Source organism: Hippoglossus hippoglossus, chromosome 8 (genome assembly GCF_009819705.1).
Source record: "Hippoglossus hippoglossus isolate fHipHip1 chromosome 8, fHipHip1.pri, whole genome shotgun sequence".
Lineage (NCBI taxonomy): Eukaryota > Metazoa > Chordata > Actinopteri > Pleuronectiformes > Pleuronectidae > Hippoglossus > Hippoglossus hippoglossus.
This window is the reverse complement of record NC_047158.1, coordinates 19,385,752-19,400,808: the sequence shown is the minus strand read 5'-3', so window position 1 is coordinate 19,400,808 and position 15,057 is coordinate 19,385,752. Positions and strand designations below refer to the sequence as shown.

The 15,057-nt window shown below is 43.1% G+C and overlaps 4 protein-coding genes across 9 annotated transcripts; all 4 read right to left on the bottom strand.

Annotated features, from left to right (window-relative positions):
- Positions 1-2,509: 2,509 nt before the first annotated feature.
- On the bottom strand, positions 2,510-4,385 carry LOC117766106 (testis-expressed protein 33). 2 transcript variants are annotated; one of them, XM_034592817.1, is made up of 4 exons: positions 4,307-4,385; positions 4,077-4,206; positions 3,350-3,460; positions 2,510-3,281 (listed from the first exon to the last, which is right to left on the bottom strand). In XM_034592817.1, exons 1-4 carry the CDS (start codon positions 4,349-4,351, stop codon positions 3,160-3,162), a joined length of 408 nt encoding a protein of 135 aa, XP_034448708.1. In that variant the 5' UTR covers positions 4,352-4,385; the 3' UTR covers positions 2,510-3,159. The 2 variants fall into 2 exon arrangements, with proteins under 2 accessions (XP_034448708.1, XP_034448707.1); XM_034592816.1 differs by having other exon boundaries at positions 2,510-3,460.
- Positions 4,386-5,606: 1,221 nt separating this feature from the next.
- Positions 5,607-9,949, bottom strand: LOC117766105 (SUMO-conjugating enzyme UBC9-like). 3 transcript variants are annotated; one of them, XM_034592814.1, is made up of 7 exons: positions 9,842-9,949; positions 8,416-8,501; positions 8,242-8,325; positions 7,723-7,795; positions 7,243-7,352; positions 7,018-7,097; positions 5,607-6,632 (listed from the first exon to the last, which is right to left on the bottom strand). In XM_034592814.1, the coding sequence occupies exons 2-7, from the start codon at positions 8,479-8,481 to the stop codon at positions 6,569-6,571; spliced, it is 477 nt and encodes a 158-aa protein (XP_034448705.1). In that variant the 5' UTR covers positions 8,482-8,501; positions 9,842-9,949; the 3' UTR covers positions 5,607-6,568. The 3 variants fall into 3 exon arrangements, with proteins under 3 accessions (XP_034448705.1, XP_034448706.1, XP_034448704.1); XM_034592815.1 differs by lacking the exon at positions 9,842-9,949 and adding an exon at positions 8,725-9,066 and having other exon boundaries at positions 7,018-7,163; positions 7,221-7,352; XM_034592813.1 differs by lacking the exon at positions 9,842-9,949 and adding an exon at positions 8,725-9,040.
- Positions 9,950-10,063: 114 nt separating this feature from the next.
- On the bottom strand, positions 10,064-14,691 carry LOC117766103 (thiosulfate sulfurtransferase-like). Of its 3 annotated transcripts, XR_004614665.1 has the most exons (4): positions 13,994-14,691; positions 12,949-13,267; positions 10,402-10,435; positions 10,064-10,370 (listed from the first exon to the last, which is right to left on the bottom strand). XR_004614665.1 is itself a non-coding variant. In XM_034592811.1 (3 exons), exons 1-2 carry the CDS (start codon positions 14,646-14,648, stop codon positions 12,969-12,971), a joined length of 954 nt encoding a protein of 317 aa, XP_034448702.1. In that variant the 5' UTR covers positions 14,649-14,691; the 3' UTR covers positions 10,418-10,432; positions 12,946-12,968. The 3 variants fall into 3 exon arrangements, 2 of the variants coding, with proteins under 2 accessions (XP_034448702.1, XP_034448701.1); XM_034592811.1 differs by lacking the exon at positions 10,064-10,370 and having other exon boundaries at positions 10,418-10,432; positions 12,946-13,267; XM_034592810.1 differs by lacking the exons at positions 10,064-10,370; positions 10,402-10,435 and having other exon boundaries at positions 12,840-13,267.
- On the bottom strand, positions 10,429-12,343 carry zgc:162544 (3-mercaptopyruvate sulfurtransferase). The gene is made up of 2 exons (XM_034592812.1): positions 11,526-12,343; positions 10,429-10,783 (listed from the first exon to the last, which is right to left on the bottom strand). Exons 1-2 carry the CDS (start codon positions 12,112-12,114, stop codon positions 10,485-10,487), a joined length of 888 nt encoding a protein of 295 aa, XP_034448703.1. The 5' UTR covers positions 12,115-12,343; the 3' UTR covers positions 10,429-10,484.
- Positions 14,692-15,057: the final 366 nt, after the last annotated feature.

Sequence of the window (15,057 nt, the reverse complement as noted above, 5' to 3'; positions counted from 1 at the left end):
CTGAACTTTATCTGAATCTTTCCTCACGATAGACAAAATTCCTCACAGTCATCTTATGTTATTCATTAATAAAACTCCACTGATGAGGTTCAGGTATAATCTGCACCTTTTAAAATGGAATGAGCTGAAATGTGATTCCCCATTTTAAACCATTGCTGTTTGTTTTGAATCTCTGGTGTTTTTCTGGACTCCTGGAGCTGTTTCAACTCCTTGTTGTGTCGTATGTATTCGCAGATTGTACCGCAGAGCCCCACCCTTCTGCTCAGCACCAGCAGCAGCTCTACCTGGACCCCATCACGGCTTCAAACGTAATAATTGTACCGAAAACAAGAAATACAAAGCAGAAACACCACATCCTGTTTCAATCAGAATGTAAAGTGTGTTGTATAAAGAAGAAACCTGCACCTTGCCCTGTGAAGGGAAGTTTATGCCAATAAAACTCAGCTGAAACTGAAGATTCAGAGGATATAAGAGGCAAAAGCTGGCAGACTTACAACCGTGGGGGTTATGTAAGATGCACACACACTCACACACAAGACAAAAGTTGTACGGCATCAAAACCACTGCTGTTACAGCCGCAACCACTGCGAACACACGTATACTCTTTGTGCATCTATAGAGGAAAGAGGGTCGGGAGTTAAAGCAGCAGTCGTGTCTTCACTCAAAAGTCAATAAAAAACTGTTTTAGCCACAGATTTCCTCTAATTGTCAGTTTGCTTGTCTTTTCCATCACTGTCCATCAATAAAGCTCAAATTTAAGACAGGGCAATATAGAGGAAGGGGACAGCACATAAGGGGACTAATTTAGGATGAAGGTTATTTATTTTTCTTTGTGCAATAGGGAGGATAGTCCGATTTTTAAGGAGGTCAGAACTTTTGGCAGACACAGACAATACCACCTTATGGGGCAATTGAGACAGTTGATGAAACGTCAAATAAAAGTCTTTTATAGGTGAAAAAAGCCTGTTTAGTGGACATTTCATGAAGTGTAATCTCCCATTAGATTGCATTGTGGCCAATGCAAGCCCGTGTTTAAGAACATATGGCCCCGATTGAAACATTTTGGAATTCCCCTTTAAATTGTGGTGGAAAACACAACTTAGGTGTGCTCCTATTTATCATCCAACTCAGTGATAACAGTCATTCCCTCAGTAACTCCTGGTTCAACGATATTGTGCTCGGTAAAAACCAAACACACCATTTCCCCTCTAATGTTCAGCGTCTGTTGTGTAAAGTGGAGTAATTATGGGGGAGAGGGACAAATAATAAAGGTAAAGCTGACGCGCTTTACTCATCAAGCTGGGCTCTCCACATATATGCCATGTCCTTATAGACTCATGCATTCTGTCTGGAAATTTGAAATCGAAACTGAAATGCCAGAGAAAGTCAGTATGGAAAAAAAGAGCCATGTTGCAGATGATGCATGAGGGGGGGTGAGGTGCTTAGGCTCTAGTATCTAAAGGTGTTTATCTCAGTCTCAAAGTTCAAGTAAAGGCTATTGTGCAACAATGTGTAAACCACAATGCATTCATCCATACAACAACCGGTTGCAACACAATATACATATATGAACTCAGCTATCAGCGTGCCTGCATGGTTTGGGTGCCTGGGTAGGTTCAGGCCTGCAGTAAGGCCAGAGCACCCCCCCCCGCCACCCCCGTAGTTCCTGCAGCGAGCGAGGCGTCAGCATCAGCGAGCGGCGGTAAAGAGAGAGAGACAAGCGTAGAGGAGGTTGTATAGGAGGAAGACCATAGAGCGCTTGTTAAAAGGTCAAAGTCCGCCATGTCTGAGGCAGGAGGACGAGCACAGAGATGTTTACAAGAAGAGTCTCCATCAGCAGACCACAAAGAGGGGGGGGGGGGGGGGGGGGGGGGCTCAGTGGTGAAGAGGTGAGAAAAATAATAAAAAAATGAGGACAAAGGATTCTCACCTTTTACAACCTGAACCTCAATAACAAAAATAAAAACATTCATTGAACTCTGGAGTTTTGTACTTTTAAAAATAATCAAGAGAAGAGGAAGAAACTGACCTGACGACATAAATCTAAACAAATACATATAAAAGTTAGATGCATAAATACATGAAAAAATAAATACAGTTTTCGATGAAAAACTCATTTGATCTATTCTATTTAGTATTTTTGTTTTTAATAAATCAAATTTTTCATGTTCGTATACGAGTTCTTTTTAAATAGAATTTTATATCAATCCAGGACATATTCATTTCATCTTATTTTTATCTTTACTTTATTTAGCACAGTTGTTCCTTCACTTATCTTGTCTCTGTTTTCCAACCTTGAAAAGTTTGAAAACTTCTATATAAATTCAGTGCATTATTATAATTGATAATTGGGGAAATTGCACATAACACAAGTACAGTTGAATTTGCAAGTACGTAGCTTAGCCATAAACTGTATAGTATGTGACAAATGCCTGAAAATAAGACACGTAAAAAGCAAAACCACTCCATGGAATCTTGTGTGAGTCCTGGTTTCCTACATTTTTTTATACAGTGCCTTTAAGCAAGGCACTCTAACAGAGGGTTACACAGTGGAACATAACGCATTAACAATATAACATCATGACGCGAATCCTCTAAACTTCCGATACTTATCATCGTTGCTACAGACTCTTCATGTAGGTCTGACCTGAGAGGAGAAGCAGCAGCTTGTGACAAAAAGCCAGTTTCAGTGGTTTGTGTTGAAACCACCTCCATTCTGCTGCCTTTACACATCACACACAGCTACAAATAACCCTACAGCTGCCACCAGCTTCCACCGTGCTGCTCCTGTACTTCTAGATCCAGAAGGGACTGTGTGATTTATGTTTACACTCATTACTATTTCATTCTCAGCTTGGAAAAACAACATCTCTCAGAGTTTATTGAAAACAAAATTAGAAAGTTACTTTTCATATTTGTCTATTTATATCCATGTACACGCACACACACACACACCGTAATGTCACGGACCATCTGTAGCAGCTAAATGATTATAGTACATAGTCTATAGTCATAATCATCCTTTAAGGTTAAGCAGCAGCTGAACAACATGTACGGTAGCAAGTCACACTTTGTTTTTTTTGCATTTCCAGAGTAACTGATGGTGTGAATCATCAGGGTGTAGTGTGTGTTGTGGTCTCGGGGGTAGGAAGTAGGACCTCATTTTGCGGTGCCCCTTTTTTCCATTTCCGTCAGTATCTTGCTGAGCTTCTGGCTCGTGATGTTTCTCTCTGTCCACTGGACTGCAGATGAGCCACCGCAACGCACAGTGAAAAACACGTCTTTAACAAAAACAACAACAACATCAGAACAAACACAGCGGGATTGAATAGATTAAAGATACACTCACCCATTTCATCTGTCCTGTGTCCGTACCAGAGATGGGGGTCGGCGGGCCAGGCCGTCACAGGGTGGCTGATGTACGAGTCCTGGCTGAGGGATTTCCATTTGACAAGAGCACCTAGAGGAGGAGGGTTCGGCAGGTTGAAGGAAAGATGGGATAAGAGACTAATGAGAGACTGAGGCTGAGTTGAGGCACAGTAATACTCTAATATCTGCATTTTCACATGCTCATATTGAATAAGTTCACATCCAGATGTTTAAGCACATAGTTTTCCAAAATATTTCATAAAATAGAAATATATAGGCATGTATATAGATTTTTACCTCCTCCGTCTACAGTAAATAACCCTAATTAAGAAAAAAACTAAAAGAAGACACGCTTGTCTAACAGCTGATCAGTTCAGATCAGAGCCAGGACAGGAGACGGGACTGTGCATCGTCTGAGTCGAGTCCACGTCCCTGACCTGATCCGTCCAGATGTTCAGGACTCAAAGACTCAATAAGGATTGGAGGACTGCAGACGAGGACTATTTCTTTATACTTTTAGCATTTGGCTTTGGCTATTGACCATTATAGTAGTAATGTCCCATTGCGTCACAGAAGCACCTCTTATAAGATCAAGGCTCACATGTTAATAGGCTGTAATATTGTTAATAAAAACATGTTTCCAGGCAGAGCAGCAGACGCTTAGGAAGCTGGGGGAGTAAACAGAGGCTGGACACTGATGCACAGACCTGGAAATACGTTGGAGCGGAGACAGCGGCCCAAGCTGTGATAGCTGTGAAGCCTGGAGGAGGCAGATCCAGGATCAGCATAGTGAGGCAGTGACAGAGGTGGCACCACGGCGCTTTCTACTGCTCTTACCTGCAACACAGCGGAGTTCAGAGGAAATCATAACCAACAACAAAAGAACTGTTAAAAATGCAACCGAAAACACAAAGAGAGAAAAACACTATTTTCTCACCTGAGCTTTCACCACTTGTTTGTGTTTTTGACCCACTGAGGTCATAGCGAGAGAAACCACAGGGGGGGGCAAAGCTAAACAAAAGGTGTTAAAGGTGTTAGATTTCTTAAGAATGTCGTGCAAGACACCCGAGAGCACGGAATCGGGTTTCAACTTCGGACAGAGAGAAGAGAGAGAGAAAAAAGAAGAATAGTAGAGAAAGGGGGGAAATGAAAAAAAACAAATTTGACATTTGAAAATACTTGTGCAATATCTTGGTCACAGAAAAAAATGTTATTCAGTGCCGTCTCAATGTCAAGGAAACATTTTAAGACTTTAGAATTCACTGAGAAACATGTCTCACTCACACACTCACACACACAACGATTTATAGATGGTCTCCACTAAAGATCTGCTTTAAATATAAAGGATTAATACTATGAGGATAAAACAAAACTCCAAGATAATAATCATAAAACTTCTAAAAAGAGAAAAGTGCTTCACTGACATAAAAACAGAGAACACATGCGGTGCAATTACAAATTTAAACAAGTTACTGCAGGAGACCAAATAAAGCAAATAAAAAAACTAAAAAGCCATTTAATAAAGATGTGTTTTTGAGAGTTTCAAGAGGAGGACACTAGTTTTGCTGATGGACAGAGGGAGGCTGTTCAGCTGTGGAGCCCGAACAGTGATGTTCTACCTCCCTCTGGCTCTAGTCTTGCTCTGGTTACCGAGAGCAGCCGCCGGTTAGAAGAACTAAGTGTAGAGACAGTGAGGCCACCGAGCTGAGGTCAGAGGGATTTATGATTTGTGTGTCGTCCGTATTGTGCATGGAAAGAAAAAGATGGTAATGACTTGACCCACTGACCCGCAAATTGAAAACAGTAAAGGGCCAATGACCGTAACACTTTACCACCACGTGTCACTGTTCTACTTACTTTTCCCAATTTCCACCCACACAACTTTAGAGACAAAAAAAAGACACAACAATGTTTTGTCCTTTTATTCAACTTTATTTCACAATTTGATGCCATTTATTGTGTTTTTGTTCTAATACCACACACAAATGTCAACTGGCTAAAACAATATAAAACATAACTTCCACAATTTTTCATTATTTATATTATGTACATGCACTCATATATTCAGAGGCAAAAAAAAAAAAAAGAAAAGAAAAAACAATCTCAGGCCTTCGTTTACTCCCAAGTGCACTTTCTTTTGCTTTTCATTTCAGAGGCCGTTCCGATGAGGATCCTTCAGCCACACTGACTTGTGGATGGACCTGTTTCTGGATTTTATGATGTTGACATTAATTTTGTAAGCTTTGCAGGATAAAAGAAAACACACAGGGAAACTATTCTAATTAATTTTTACTGGCGGTCAGAGTGACCTCGGGTTCATCGCTGCAACTGACAAACAGTTTCACTCCCTGTTGGATTCACAAAAAGAATCTTAACCCTAAGTTCCTCTTAGTTTCACTGCAATAACATGACGACTGAAGCTCACAGGAGGAAGACAAGCCCTGACCCCCCCCCAGTGGCAGTTTTCATATACCACTCGTCCTTCTCGGAGGTGGACAGAGCGCCGCTTCCTGCCCACGTAACTGCTACTGCTTTGCTTGAAATCAACATTGAACAACTTTAATGGAAAGTCTGATGTGATCGGATGAGAGGAGGGATGACGAGCACAAAAAAAATGGATTGACGTCCACTGTATTTGTGACATTGTGCCGGTTTAATCCCATATTCATGAAACACAACCTGCTAAATTCCCAGGGGTTTTATTAATAGCTGAAAAGTTACAGAAACACTCTTCCTCAGCCAAAACGGACTCCACATTACACTGAGAGGGCTTTTTGAAATGAAATCGTATTTCCACAGCACTGTCCCATGACTGACGTGCTAATGGAGGCACGAGAGAGCTCTGAAGTTCTCAGGACAAAACTGGGGATGATGTGAATTAAACAAAAAAGTAACAAATAGTAAAGTTCACGTTGACAGCAGAGATCTAGAGTTCAGGATCATCGGCTATGGATTAAAACGCATAAATATTTCTCCGAGATGGGTAAAAGTATGATCTATTGTTGTTTAAAAGAGAGAAAGAAAGAAAGAAAAAAGAGAATGAAAGAAAGAAAGCTGTCTTCTGTGTAATAGTATAATAATATGATAATACTCAAAACTGGATTCTTATTGGAGTGGTCCTTCAGGTGTCGCCTGCCTCCTGTTTGTTTGTGACCATCAGCTCAGGCAGCTCTGGCAGGAAGGAGGCCAGCACTCCTCTCTATGTGGGGGCAAACTTCTTGGCCTGTGCCCGTACCCGCTTCTCATAGTCCATCCTGTTCTGACTGAAACACAGAGATAAAGACATTATAAACCCTGCTTACGTTCATTTTTAGGGATTCAACTGCTTTCATACATGCAGCATACACTGTATTGTCCTCAAACTTTCTGGAGGAACGGTATGTGAGTGCACAAAAGGTGATCGGCACATTTTCCTGCCAGCCGCCTTGGAAAATATGGACTCAGCAGAAGTAAAATGTCCCAAAGAATTCACCGCGAGCGAGTGGGTGTGTTGACGACATTTCTCAATCATGACGGACATGAAACCGAGAAAAAGCTGCAGATGTGGAAATGACAGTTAAAGAGCTGAGGGTTCAAAAACGGGTTACAGTTGTTTTGATACTGCTAAATAAAATAAAAAAAACAGGCTTCGACTGCAGACGCACTCACCAATAAATCGTGTAGGCTTCTGCTTGTGCTGGGTCTTGAATGTTCGGCTCATTCAGCAGCTCCTGGATCCCCAACAGGATCTGAACACACAGTCAACAGTTCTCCAGTCACAGTCCAGTAAGTGGGGTACGGTTTTTCAAATATTAACTTCACATACATTCATTTACTGGGCGATAACAAATAGGTAGAAAGACAATAGGAAAGCATGGTTGTGTGAGCACAAACCTGTTTGATGGTGATGGCTGGCCTCCAGTCTTTGTCCTCCTCCAGGATGGACAGACACACGGTGCCTGAGGGGTAAACATTCGGGTGGAATATTGGTGGCTCAAACTTGCCTGAGAGAAAAGAGAGAACAGGGGTCTTGGTCAAGATCGGGGTCAAACTTACAAAGTAGAATGATGTGATTGCAGAGAAGTGTCATCACCTGAATGTTTTCAAACACTATCTTTAAAACACAGAGATAAAACTATCCTCACGTCTGTTTGCCAACATCACTGATCAAATACTCATTTTGTTGAATATCACATAATGGATTAGTTGCACTGTAAACTCTACTGTATTTCATTTGATCATGCAACGTTCAATATTTGTATTCAGCAATATACAATATGTTTAGCTTCCCACATGCGGTTCAAACAGACAAACATCTGTATGGAAACACCTGCCCTCCAAAATAAAATGAAACTTGTGCACACTCGTACTCACATTTGGGTGGTGAGCTCGGGTAGTCATCTTTGAACAGCATTCGCAGTTTGTAGAGTCCTCCCTCCCACAGGGTCTAATGACAGAACGAGGACATGTTGAGATATTAAACAACTGCAAAGAGACCGAGACGCACTTTGTTGTGAATGTGGCTCCAGAGGGAGAAGCGCAGACGAAGTAAATGTCTCTGTTTCGAGTTGAATTTGAATGTCGGGGCTTATGGAAACTCGGATGACAGCACAGGAGCAGTTTCTGTTCTTCCGTAACCATTCACTTCAATTGTATTTAGATTTGGCTGCAACACTGTTTACCCCTGAAACTCCAGAAGTGTTTTGTGGACTCAAACTTTTCACCCACCACCTCCATCGGCATCGTGGTGAAAAGATAATGAGTGAATTTTCATTTTTGGGTGAACTATCCCTGAAATAAATCAGTCTTAAAACTAAAAAGAAAGAATAATGTGACATTTAATGTGATAATTATCGATATAAAACGTGATCTGGACATCAGGACAACACCTACTCCTTTCTTCCCAGGAATGGCGCACTCCCAGTTCATCAGATTCATGGTCCCGTCTGGATTCTTAGTGGGAACAGCCACGAAACCCTGCGGGAACACAGTAACATGTGAGTGGGGTCTGCGTCCCGGTGGATCGCAATGGGAAGTGAGCACGTGTGCACTGGGACCAGGACTTACGAACGGGTGGTCTTTCCTCCAGGCTTTACGCTCCTGGGACAGTCGGCTGAGAGCAATGCCAGACATCGCTGCTCATCCACGCCTCCCTGTGGAAAAAACAGCCAAAAGCCCCCCCCCCCCACCAACCGAAAACTTCACGATCAGTTCAGGATCAAATACACAACAACACGTTTGGACTATTTACTACACAACAACGACGACGACTTGGCCGTGTAGCACCCCCCCCGCCCCCCGGGAGACAACAGCCAACCGAACACGGACTGAAACCCCACACCACGTCGGAACCCGAACCCGGATGTCAGAACTCACCTGTTGTTTTATTTCAGTTAAATGTCAGAAGTACGTGGGTTTGAGGCCCAGCTCGTCCGCTCCTGTGAAGCTAACGTTAGCTTGTGGTGTAAAAACACACGATCCGACGTCCGGGCACCGAACTACAGGCTCAGTTAGCTGTGGGCCGACTGAATCTACATCCCTCGAACACACGCGGAGGAAGATGTCGCTGCTGCTTCAGACGATTTCACACAGTTTGTAAAACAACGTGACGCCTCGAGTGCTCGACCGTCGCCGAATCAGGACCCCCGTTTGTTTATTACCTGAGGACCTTCAGGCACTTTACAGGACGACTAAACGACACACGTCACACATGGTCGGCCATCTTTGATGTGGCTTTGTTGTTTTTTTTAAATTGTTTTATTTTTCGTTGTGCATTTCTAGTTTATTACGGAAGCGTATTACTTTCATTAGAGAGAACAAATCTGATCTGTTTTTCTGAATTAACGAGATAATTTCCCTTTTTTAGGAAATTCCGAAAAACAGCAGATTTCTTTTGTTTTTTAAAGATTTATCTCGTTAATTCAGAAAAACAGCAGATTTCTTTTGTTTTTTAAAGATTAATCTCGTTAATTCAGAAAAACAGCAGATTTATTTTAGGACAATTATCTTGTTAATTCAGACAACAGAGCAATTTCTTTCCCAGGTAAATGATCTCGTTATATTCAGAATAACAGGGCTGCTCAGTTTTTCTGTATTAACAAAATCGTCTCTCACTTTAATGGAAGCAAACATGTCTCTCGTCTGTTCAGTTTGATGTGGTTTTATTTTGGTTTGGGTCGGAGACATTTACGCACCTGTAACCATACATCCCTGTTAGACGGTTTCTTATCGGTTGGGCTGATATGCAGCATTTTTTTTTTATCACGTTAATTCAGAAAAACTGGGCTGTTTTTGACAGGAACCATCTCTGAGAAAAATTTGAAGTGTACTTTAGCATTTAAGTTTGGCCCATGTTCCATCCATTAACATGGAGGAGGCGGGTTTGATGACCTATACTTCAGCTAGCCCCCTGAAGTATATTTATCATATTTAACTCAATAATTAAGAATGTTCTAAAGTAAAAACACTAACAACATTCTTGCATTAGATTTACCATAAAACTGGACGAGGAAGAGAACTTCAATCATGTTCTAATGATCTCATGGGTTGTGAAACATGTGGTTGATCAACACATCTTCCATGTACAGAATTGTGCCCTATTCCCCTCCACAGCTCCTCAAACAGTTCAATATTTATTCTGTAGTTACTGAATACAGGAGTTTGGGCTCCATGCAGGAGCTAGTTTTATGTTAACAGAGTAAAAGGAAACAAGGACCTCAGGCAACCATTTATTCTAAATTGTTTATAAGAATACAACCTCCATCTATGATTCTATAAAGAAAGTGCATATTTTTCAAGAGTCAGTCCTCTCCTGTTCTTGAAAGAATTTTCAAGAGATGGATCAAAAACATCTTGGACCATTCAACAAACAATTACAAACTATTTCAGGATAATTATTCTAAATTATGCAAGTTTCAAAATTAAAACATTTGCATAATGCACAGGAGATTTTCATCAATCAATTATGTCAGGTGACAAAACCTGCTACTGCCAATGTTAGTGAGTAGATTTTATAACAAGCTCAACATGCACAGGCTTCTAAATGCACAGTATAGTGGTCTTGATCTGTCGCAGCAGACAAACAGCTTCCCCTTGTGAAAAACCTCTTCAGATGCTGCCTGTCCGATGTGGTTTGTTCAGACCTTCTTTCCTTCTCCCTCTGAGATGATGTGCTCCGGACTTGCCCTCTTAAACCATTCAGACCAGGAGCCGTCGTAAACACACACCCCAGTGTGGCCCAGCAGGTGAGCAGCCAGGACAACGTGACACGCGGTGACACCAGAACCACAGGTGGTCCACAGCGGTTGCTCCAGGTCCACCCCTGCCTCTCTGAACAGTTTGGACAGGCCCTCGGTTTCCAGCTCCTTCCCGCTGGCGTCCATGAAGGTAGTGAAGGGCATGTTGATCGCACCAGGGAAATGGCCAGGCAGCGTATCTGTGCAGGTGAGAGAGAGGAATGAGAAATATGAAAATGTTTAGGAAATAAACTCGGCGATCAATTCAGCTGTTACTGAGGGATCCCTCACATGTGGCTCTCTCTGAAGTTTCTACGTTTTCCCCTGTTAATAGTTTTTATGGTAGCTCTTGTGTGTGACAATGTGACATTTAATGTGATAATTATCAATACAAAACTGATATGAAAACTTTAGCTGGGTTTCCCCTGTTACTATGTTTTTTGGTAGTTTTTTCTCACTCTTGTTGAGGGACAGAGGATGTCGCACCTTTTTAAGACCTATGAGACAGATGGGCTATACAAATAAAATTTGATTGATTGATTGATTGATTGATTATGTGACAGCCAACAAAATGTATTCCAAAAAAGGTAGACATGGGTGACACCTGGGATGTGGCCAGATCCTGGAATCTGATTGGCCCCAGAGAAATTAAAATAATCTCTCAAATAAAGAGTTTTTTCTTATTTTGTTGGCTGTCACATTAGAATACTTTATTATATTTCGTATTCTTAGGTGACAGTCAACTAAATAAATCTAAAATAAAGGACGAATCCAGGGGTGGGGCCAGCTTCTGGAATCTGATTGGCCCTTGAAAAGCCCTCGTCTTCTTAACAACACAGAACTTGACTCTTGCTCAAGGAAAGAACCCAAAGGAAAACACAAACAAATATATAATAAATAGACAAATAAACTAAGTGATGCTGCAAAATAAAACCCTCTCACCTTCCCTGGGCTCCGGCTCAGTGCCCCTGAACCTGCCTGCAGACCGGGCGTCCACCACCTGGACCCGCCTGGTGCCCACGTTCTCCAGCACCTCCTCGAAGCTCTTCACCCAGGACAGATTGGCAGCGGCCCTGAACTCCGTGCGCTCCGGGACGCAGCTCTCCGCTGTGACCGGGTGACCGTCCCCCAGCCAGTTCTTCCAGCCGCCGTCCAGCACCGACACCAGGCTGTGTCCGAACATCCGGAACATCCACCACACCCGCGGCGCGCTGTACGACCCGAAGTCGCTGGTGTCGTACACGACTACGTGCGTGTCGCTGCCGATGCCCAGGTCGCCCACATAGCGGGAGAAGTGGCTGGAGGTCGGCAGCATGTGATCGAACGCAGAGCTCCGGTCGCTGCACTCGTCTATGTCAAAAAACACGGAGCCCGGAATGTGCCTCTGCGCGAACTCAGCCTTCGTGTCCCGCTTCAGTTTGGGCAAATACCACGACGTGTCCAGGACGCGGAGCTTGGGACCGACGAGGTTGCACCGGACGGCCTCTGCCAGCCACTGGCCGGACACCACAGCTCGGGTCTGAGCCGCCATGACGCGCAGGAACGAGCTCCGAGCGCAAGGGGGGGGGGGGGAACCGGAGCGTCTTTCTCTGCGATCCCGACCGGAGCACTCGGAAGTCCAGGACTCGCACTTCCTCTCAGGGAAAGTTCAAAGCACAGACTCATCCCATGAACCCAAGTGGTGAATTAATGGAAGTTCCAGATCATTCCCACCTTAATAAAGAATATCCTCTCTTTTTCTGTAAATTAATCTAAGTCCTGCGTGAGATCATATAAAAATGTATTGATCCCACACCAGGACACTCCCACTTGTTACAGCAGCAGATAGTGAGAATAAAAATAAGAATATGTATCAATATCCATGCACCTTTCTCCGTGGAAAATGTTGTTTGTAATAATAACAAAAAATAATAATACACTTTAATTGTATAGCAAGGAGTGCAGCTCAAAAGTGCTTCACATACAATATAGATAAAAAATAAAAACATGTAAATAATTGAATTACAATAAGAAGAAACCAGTTTTTAAGAAACACGGTTTAAAAATGTTAAAATGACATTTAAAAGAAGAGGAAATAAAAATAAATAAATCCATGAAAAACAGAAAAGAAAGAAAGTGAGTAAACATATAAGAGTGCAAGATCTATAGTTAAAGGCTGTTCCGCCACTTCTGAGAGAAGTTTACAAAATCAGCTACTCGCTCCATGCAGGGGCTGGTTTTATTTTAACAGAGTAAAAGGAAACAAGGACCTCAGGCAACCATTTATTGTAAATTGTTTATAAGAATACAACCTCCATATATGATTCTATAAAGAAAGTGTATATTTTTCAAGAGCTTCCCCTTGTGAAAAACCTCTTCAGATGCTGCCTGTCTGCTGTGGTTTGTTCAGACCTTCTGTCCTTCTCCCTCTGAGATGATGTGCTCCGGACTTGCCCTCTTAAACCATTCAAACCAGGAGCCGTCGTAAACACACACCCCAGTGTGGCCCAGCAGGTGAGCAGCCAGGACCACGTGACACGCGGTGACACCACAACTACAGGTGGACCACAGCGGTTGCTCCAGGTCCACCCCTGCCTCTCTGAACAGTTTGGACAGGCCCTCGGTTTCCAGCTCCTTCCCGCTGGCGTCCATGAAGGTAGTGAAGGGCATGTTGATCGCACCAGGGAAATGGCCAGGCAGCGTATCTGTGCGGGTGAGAGAGAGGAATGAGAAATATGAAAATGTTTGGGCAATAAACTCGGCGATCAATCCAGCTGTTACTGAGGGATCCCTCACATGTGGCTCTCTCTGAAGTTTCTACGTTTTCCCCTGTTAATAGTTTTTTTGGTAGCTCTTGTGTGTGACAATGTGACATTTAATGTGTTAATTATCAATACAAAACTGTTAAGAAAACTTTAGCTGGGTTTCCCCTGTTACTATTTTTTTTTGTAGTTTTTCCTCACTCTTGTTGAGGGACAGAGGATGTCGCACCTTTTTAAGACCTATGAGACGAATTGTTATTTGTGTATGAATATGGGCTATACAAATACAATTTGATAGATTGATTATGTGAAAGCAAACAAAATGTATTCCAAAAAAAGTTGACGTGACTCAAGGGATGTGGCCAGATCCTGGAATCTGATTGGCTCCTGTAAATTAATGCCCACTGTCAATTTCTTTAAAATAATCTCTAAAATAAAAAAGTTTTTCTTATTTTGTTGGCTGTCACATTCGAATACTTTATTATATTTCTTATTCTCATGTGACAGTCAACAAAATAAATCTAAGTTCAGTGGTGTTAAAATGCCCTCATCTTCTTAACACCACCGAACCAAAGGAAAACACAAACAAATATATAATAAATGTAATAATAATAAATTAATAATAATGACAAATAAACTAAATGATGCTGCAAAATAAAACCCTCTCACCTTCCCTGAACTCCGGCTCAGTGCCCCTGAACCTGCCTATAGGCCGGGCGTCCACCACCTGGACCCGCCTGGTGCCCACGTTCTCCAGCACCTCCTCGAAGCTCTTCACCCAGGACAGATTGGCAGCGGCCCTGAACTCCGTGCGCTCCGGGACGCAGCTCTCCGCTGTGACCGGGTGACCGTCCCCCAGCCAGTTCTTCCAGCCGCCGTCCAGCACCGACACCAGGCTGTGTCCGAACATCCGGAACATCCACCACACCCGGGGCGCGATGTGCGACCCGTATTCGCTGGTGTCATACACAACTACGTGCGTGTCGCTGCCGATGCCCAGGTCGCCCACATAGCGGGAGAAGTGGCTGGAGGTCGGCAGCATGAGATCGAACGCAGCACTCCGGTCGCTGCACTCCACTATGTCAAAAAACAAGGAGCCCGGAATGTGCCTCTGCGCGAACTCAGCCTTCGCGTCCCGCTTCAGTTCGGGCAAATGCCAAGACGTGTCCAGGACGCGGAGCTTGGGACCGACGAGGTTGCACCGGACGGCCTCTGCCAGCCACTGGCCGGACACCACAGCTCGGGTCTGAGTCTCCATGACGCGCAAGAACGAGCTCCGAGCGCAGATCCCGAACACAGAGGTCCAGGACTCACACTTCCTCATATCGAGACCTAACCCAAACTCATATCATGAACCCAAGGAATGCAGCTGCAAGTGCACATGTAAACAATTTAATTACAATAAGAAGAAACCAGTTTTTAAGAAACATATAAGAGTGCAAGATCTATAGTTAAAGGCTGAAGCGAAGATAAATGTTTTAAGTTTTATTTTAAAGATGTGTGATGGAAATCTGGAAAGTCACAAGGATCTCAGAGTGAAGATAGAGAACAATCAAATGCAAGGATCTTATATAGGAGGACTAAGGCTATCTCTCAGAACCAGTTCAGACTGGTTCTGTAGGCGCAGGTTGACAGAGTTGGCTGTTGTCGGGATCCTCTGATAGACGTGCTGCAGATGATGATCTCATTGTTCTAGAGGGAACATGGTTAACTAGAGAGTCAGCTACTCTGTC

Coding starts and splice junctions, on each gene's coding strand:
- LOC117766106 (XM_034592816.1), bottom strand. CDS start 4,351: ATGACCTCAGTGGGTCAAAAACACAAACAAGTGGTGAAAGCTCAG. Junction 4,207..4,306: donor AACAAGTGGTGAAAGCTCAG/GTGAGAAAATAG, acceptor GCTGTGTTGCAG/GTAAGAGCAGTAGAAAGCGC. Junction 3,461..4,076: donor CCGCTCCAACGTATTTCCAG/GTCTGTGCATCA, acceptor CTCCTCCTCTAG/GTGCTCTTGTCAAATGGAAA.
- LOC117766105 (XM_034592814.1), bottom strand. CDS start 8,481: ATGTCTGGCATTGCTCTCAGCCGACTGTCCCAGGAGCGTAAAGCCTGG. Junction 7,796..8,241: donor CCATTCCTGGGAAGAAAGGA/GTAGGTGTTGTC, acceptor TTCTGTCATTAG/ACCCTGTGGGAGGGAGGACT. Junction 7,353..7,722: donor CCCGAGCTCACCACCCAAAT/GTGAGTACGAGT, acceptor CTTTTCTCTCAG/GCAAGTTTGAGCCACCAATA.
- zgc:162544 (XM_034592812.1), bottom strand. CDS start 12,114: ATGGCGGCTCAGACCCGAGCTGTGGTGTCCGGCCAGTGGCTGGCAGAG. Junction 10,784..11,525: donor TGAGCCGGAGCCCAGGGAAG/GTGAGAGGGTTT, acceptor TCACCTGCACAG/ATACGCTGCCTGGCCATTTC.
- LOC117766103 (XM_034592811.1), bottom strand. CDS start 14,648: ATGAGGAAGTGTGAGTCCTGGACCTCTGTGTTCGGGATCTGCGCTCGG. Junction 13,268..13,993: donor TGAGCCGGAGTTCAGGGAAG/GTGAGAGGGTTT, acceptor TCACCCGCACAG/ATACGCTGCCTGGCCATTTC.